At 37.1% G+C, this 6,000-nt stretch overlaps 1 protein-coding gene across 2 annotated transcripts in view; it reads left to right on the forward strand.

The window, feature by feature from the left end:
* Window positions 1-3,304: 3,304 nt before the first annotated feature.
* The window catches only part of RB195_004478 (uncharacterized protein), a gene marked incomplete at both ends in the record, with an annotated part of 2,798 nt that continues 102 nt past the window's right edge, over window positions 3,305-6,000 (forward strand). For both annotated transcript variants that reach the window (XM_064182332.1, XM_013450011.2), the window contains 13 exons: window positions 3,305-3,418; window positions 3,487-3,606; window positions 3,690-3,805; window positions 3,876-4,012; window positions 4,080-4,163; window positions 4,223-4,323; window positions 4,819-4,923; window positions 4,998-5,098; window positions 5,157-5,278; window positions 5,349-5,461; window positions 5,527-5,646; window positions 5,730-5,854; window positions 5,921-6,000. The exon at window positions 5,921-6,000 is cut by the window's right edge. In XM_064182332.1, the coding sequence (XP_064033599.1) occupies window positions 3,305-3,418; window positions 3,487-3,606; window positions 3,690-3,805; window positions 3,876-4,012; window positions 4,080-4,163; window positions 4,223-4,323; window positions 4,819-4,923; window positions 4,998-5,098; window positions 5,157-5,278; window positions 5,349-5,461; window positions 5,527-5,646; window positions 5,730-5,854; window positions 5,921-6,000 (1,438 nt within the window). The remainder of the gene's footprint in view (window positions 3,419-3,486; window positions 3,607-3,689; window positions 3,806-3,875; window positions 4,013-4,079; window positions 4,164-4,222; window positions 4,324-4,818; window positions 4,924-4,997; window positions 5,099-5,156; window positions 5,279-5,348; window positions 5,462-5,526; window positions 5,647-5,729; window positions 5,855-5,920) is intronic.

Here is a 6,000-nt window from a genome sequence, read left to right on the forward strand (position 1 = left end):
ATATGGAAAATTTCAATTAGTGACTTCCTTACTTCAAAAAAAAACCACTTTTGTCGCACTTATATTGTTATATTGGAATTTAAAAAGAAAGAAAAAAATAAAAAAGACGTGTAGGCAGGATTTTATGCAATAAATTTCGTTGCTGTTGCAATAAAGTGCTTTTTCGTTCATGTAATAGTTTATCCAACCAAACGAAAGTGAAACTAGTGAAAATAGCGTGAAAATGATTGAATAAGGTGTACTTGCACCGATAAAAAAATTTCCATGAAAAAAGTCGAAATTCCTTTATATGCAGCTTAAATTGACTAAATTAGAATAGGTTAAGATTAGTAAATTCGAAAAGTCACTCAGGAAGTCATAATTGTCTTCGGCTTCCGGTTTCCACTACCCTCTGCCTGTCATCGGACATTAAAAACATCTACACGGGAGAAATGCTGAGATAAGCAGTAAAAACGGGATTTTTTCTCTCTTCCCGAAACATTTCATTGAGCACATTTATGAGGATTTTTTGCCTACGTGTGTGTTTTTTCCCTGGTAATACTCAGCAAACGATTTCGTAGAAGAGGGGAAATTTTTAATGAGCACTACGTAAAATCAAGGTAATAGCAATTCAGAGGCGAAAGTTCTTCATAAATATATGAAAAACATCTCAAGGACAATAATAGAGTAGAACGTGTATCGTAGGAAGAAATAAAAATTGAAAATCTAGTTACAATAATTACACACCGTGACCAAATTTATGTATGGAAACATTTGGACAGTTCGAGAACGATAATGGCACCGTACGTAAAAGAAATGTCATCAGAAAATGTTCAGAAACCGAAAACAATTGGGGGAAGCAGAACGTGGTCCATTTTCTCATTTCGTTTATTTATGGTACGTACAGTACTGCAGGACCCAATGAGTGGAATCATTCTGATTGAAGAAAAAAAGGAGAAACAAAGGGTCCGGGTAGTTTCAGGGTGATGATATAAGCTAAAGTTGTCATTGTGATGGACGTTATACTATTTTTTAAGCGTTATATTTTTTAATTTTTGAGAAAATAATTCTCTAAAGTAATTTCCGTTTTTTTTTGCATGTACTCAGACTTACATATAAATGAATAACGTAAAAATTCCAAAGTAAATGACAGTCAGAAACTTTCTATAGATTTTCACAAATAAAATTATTCATATGTTACGGTTAGATGGTGATTCTAGGTCCCATTTGCTACCACAAAATTCCCTCATTCTTCTGTGTACGACTAGAAATCCTCCCAAATATTTTTTTTTAATTTTACTAACACGGGAGAATTTTGTCCAAGTACAATCAAAAGGGCAAGTTCCAGAGGGGAATTAATCGTGCAAGAATTTCCGCTAACTCCGTTTGTAGAATTTCTTTTCTTTTGCTTTTTTTTCTTTTCCTGTTCCCCTTCTCTCTTCTATTTTAGAGTAACGGCGTATAACCAAGGTCAATCATGAAGAGCACGTTAGTAAATTTCCTACGGAGACAAGAAAATATGGACAGAAAAATGTGATCACAAGAGACTATAAGTCTAATTTCACTATGGTGTTTTCAATAGTTCTTAACGATCTACTTTAGTTCTCAAAAAAAAAGAAGTGGGGATCTGGAGCCATTGTGTATTGAATCAAAGTCAGTTCACGATGACCTGTAGTAGCTCACCGATGAATTATCTCAGAATTCCTTATCCTCACACAAATATCAGATGTCGCTTTTTTAAAAAGAAAAAATTTCAAAAAAGAAAACTACAGGAAGAAAGGGAGCAATGCTTGATTAAACTTCAGCAGGTTCGAACCATCGATTACGCAGACCTGATAGTGACTTCGACTGGATCTAGCTTTAAACAACTGAAAAAAAACGAAAAAAGCGCAGTTACTTTCCTTAAAATTTGCACTGAGTTACTCGCTGAATTTTGGACCAAATTACAATTAGTGATGGCAGATGATTATATTGGTAAAGATCCAGAGATAAAATTTTGAATACAGATTCATGTAGAGAAAAAGTTTACTTAGGCTTAGGCGGGTGCGGCGCAGTCGGTTAGAGGTCCGTTGTAGCCACACGGTCGAGGGTTCGAAACCGCTCTAGTGCAAACCAAGCCTTTCATCCCTCCGGGGTCGATAAATTGGTACCAGACTTGTCTGAGAGAATGAAAACACTGACTTGATCATCGGCTGGCCCCCTCAAGTCATTGTATAGACCAATACGCGTTCCAAAACCTCAACGATTACGAATTCCAGTGAAACGCGTTGGCGCATCCCAAGTGGATTGATACGCCAGTGACTTTATCCTTTATCCTTTATTTCGCTGTAGTATTTGCAAGTTTAATCTCAAATCCTAACTATAAGCAGAAGGAATTCAGCGGCAGCAGTGGAAGATCCCTCCAGGTATATCAGAACACCTCAACGATTACGAATTCCAGTAAAACGCGTTGGCGCATCCCAAGTGGATTGATACGCCACTTTATTTTATCCTTTTTTTTTTTTTTTTTTTTTTTCCGATTATTTTAATACGAATTATTCAACTGCATTCAAGTAACTGTTGCGTTAAAGCTTAGAGCTAAGAAAAAAGAAATCATTTTCTTTCAGAACGCAATAATTTATCCTTAGGTCGGATTATCAAAAAGAAAAAAGTGATCCATCTTACAAAATACAGTAATTAGCAATTAATAGGTGATTTTAGTAGAATAATGAAACAGATTTTCGAACGGAAAACTAAACATCAGCTGAACACACATAGACAGATCACAGTGAGTGTGAAATTTACACATATGGTCAGAATATTTGTTTTCGGTTCTACCATACCACGTCGCAATAACCCGTTACCGTTAGATGTTGATTACAAAATAGTAATTGTGAAGTTTTTAGCAAGAAAAAGTGACAAATAAGCAAAGGAAGCACCAATAGCGAGAAAAACATACTAACGTAGTAATTTTTCAACAAAAAATGAGTAAGACATAAAATTTTTGCATTTCGTGTTTTTCGTGAAACAACTATTGTGGTTTGGTTTTACTTTATTTGAACATTTGCCCAGTTTACAATTTATTTGCCCGGTGGCAAATATTTTTCATAATCGGATTGTCACGTGTTTTTAGAACAATATAAGAAGAGAATGATCAGGATGAAATACGCAAAATTTACAGTTTTCTTACAATCCTATGCTATCATCTCTTGATCCATGTGGTTATACGACTTAAACCTAAGTCAGGTTCTTAGACCAAAATCAGAAATATCTAAAATCAGTGACCTTCTTCGATGACAACTGACAATTGCTTCCTTTTTAAAATGACATCCCTGATTCTTTCAGGATGAGGATCCTTCTACTCATTCTGCTATTGGCTTTGACCGTGAATTGCGGTTCAGACTTCTTCAAAGGTAAACTTGGAAACAAAATAAAAGCACTTCTCGAAAAGATTAAGAGTGTAAGCAAGTAGAATTTTTACCTTAAAAGTCTTATCCTGAATAGTATCCTAAGAAGACTATGATTTAGTCAATGAATGTCACATCACTTCTTCAAATTCGTGAGAAATTTGCCAAATTGAGGGACAAAATAAAGAAAAAGTTAGCGCTTACACCTCAACGGAAGGCGGAAGTGGATAAGATTATGAAGGTGATGTTGGAATTTTTGTGGACATATAATTTTTTTTTTGAGATGCGTTACTCAATTGAATGATTGGAATTTTTCAATTTCAGTTCATAAAACTGAATAAAGAGGATCGCATTCAAAAAAGTGGCGATACGATCTCTCAAATTAATAAAAGGACTGGCATGGCCGATATATTGTTCCAAGGCGATATCGTTTTAACAGAGTAAATCAGCTACACCAGGATTCTGATTTTGAGCGACAAAGACGCGAATCGATCGATCGCTTGCTTTCAGCGATCAGGCCAACGAAATCACCGACGAGATTGAAAATGAAGGCAAGAATCGTACAAAACGACAAGCATACCGTGATCAATGGTATCCGCAAACAATATGGCCCGATGGTGTTGAATATTCGTTTGATCCTAGCGCAGGTTAATGTTTTAAATTGAATTTTTTGAGTAACACTTCAAAAAGTGTACTGATGGCTAGTACGTTTAGATCAATTAATGCGAACTGTATTCGTGAAAGCTGCACAGGCTTGGATGGAGGATACATGCATTAACTTCCGTGAAAATCCTTCATGTATGTGATGCTACGAAGATGTTCGGTGTTTCTTCGTCCATCTAATGATTTCATTTCAGCTCCGACCAGGGTCCGTCTTTTCAAACAAAATGGATGCTGGTCCATGATTGGTAACACTCATCGAGAACAAATGCTCTCGTTAGGAGACGGTTGTGCGACGGTAAGAAGCGTTGACCGTTGAATTGTGCATTGCATCAAAAAAATCCTCGCTTGTTGGATCTCTGCGAGACAGTTTATAGTTCGATATAGTGCATATTACAAGCAGTGATGTGTCCGCGCTGAAATTCTCCTAATCTTTATGAAAACGACATGGGAAAACTGCTTTAGTTCCTACGACGATACGTTAGAACGCGTCACTCTTGTACACACTTCGGTTTCCACAACAGCAGCATATCCATTGGTTTTAAATGAACTGGGCGATGAGGAAACATTGTTGATTGTGGTCCGCTCTCACGCGTGGACGCGGCGCGTTCTAACGTACCTCGTAGGAGTTTAGACACTTTCCCACGCCACTTTTTCGATGATTAGGTGAAATTAAGCGTGACGACACACATATTCGTACTCGACAACACGAACTCTACTATTTGTTACACGAGAGATACAAACAACAGAAACTTCATCGCAAACATTCCAGAAATTTCCTTTTTATTTTTAGGTTGCAATAGCCACACACGAAATTGGCCACGCTATTGGATTCTGGCACACACACGCAAGATATGATCGCGATCAATATCTCTACTTCATCCCTCAAAATGTCATAGTAAGAAAAAAGAAACAAACGCTTCGTAACAAAGTTTTGGGCCGACAAGAGAAAAAATTGCACAAAAATTGCAGCCATCTTGGTTGGATCAGTTCGCCTTACAAACACCACAAACAAATGAGAACTACGGACTACCGTACGATTACGGAAGCATTATGCATTATGCGGCAAGCAGGTTCAAATTCCATGGGAATAATATTTTCGCTTTTCTGGATTGAAAGCAAATATTATAGTGCGTCTCAAAATGGTAAACCCACTATGGTTCCTCGTGATCAAACGTATCTGGAGACTCTTGGATCACCATTCATTTCCTTCATAGAAAAACTTATGATCAATAGACATTATGGATGCGACAGTATGTCTACCATTGTTCGAAGACTAGACACATTCAATATGCACAGAGGGCTGATTAGAGAATGTTTTAGGAAATTGTGGTCAGGGTTCGGCACAGTGCAGGATGGGTGGATTCCCAAATCCTCGCGATTGCTCACGATGTGTTTGCCCAAGCGGATATGGAGGCGATTTGTGCGATCAAAGAGTATGCTCAGCGCTTGTACACTTCGATCATGGAATAATTTGAAGTTTACTGATGTTTTTTTAAAGCCTCCTGGATGTGGCGGTGTGGTGGAAGCAAGTAATGATGTTCAAACATTGAGAGACGGAGTAGGAGTACCTAATTCAGGAGAAAGAGTGGACATGAAAGTCTGCAACTATTGGATTACGGTAATTTCTATTCTCTATTCTCTCAGATTATTTGATTAGTCATTAATAATGAAAATAATTAGTAATAAAAAAATTCGTCGTAGGCACCGGAGGGATCACGAATTGAAGTCAGAATTAGTGGAATGGCAAACGGTCCCTATATTCATGGATGTGTGTTTTGGGGAATGGAAATTAACACTCAACGAGACCAACTACAAACTGGATTTAGGTATTATATGTTTTCCTGTGAAAAAACTACTACAAACATTATTTCACACCGTCAATAATCGTATAGGTTCTGTAATCCACAAGATATCGGATTGACATTGGTCTCAAGCAGCAACATTGTGCCGATAATAGTTTACAACCGAGTTG

The sequence above is a fragment of the Necator americanus genome, chromosome I (assembly GCF_031761385.1).
Source record: "Necator americanus strain Aroian chromosome I, whole genome shotgun sequence".
NCBI lineage: Eukaryota > Metazoa > Nematoda > Chromadorea > Rhabditida > Ancylostomatidae > Necator > Necator americanus.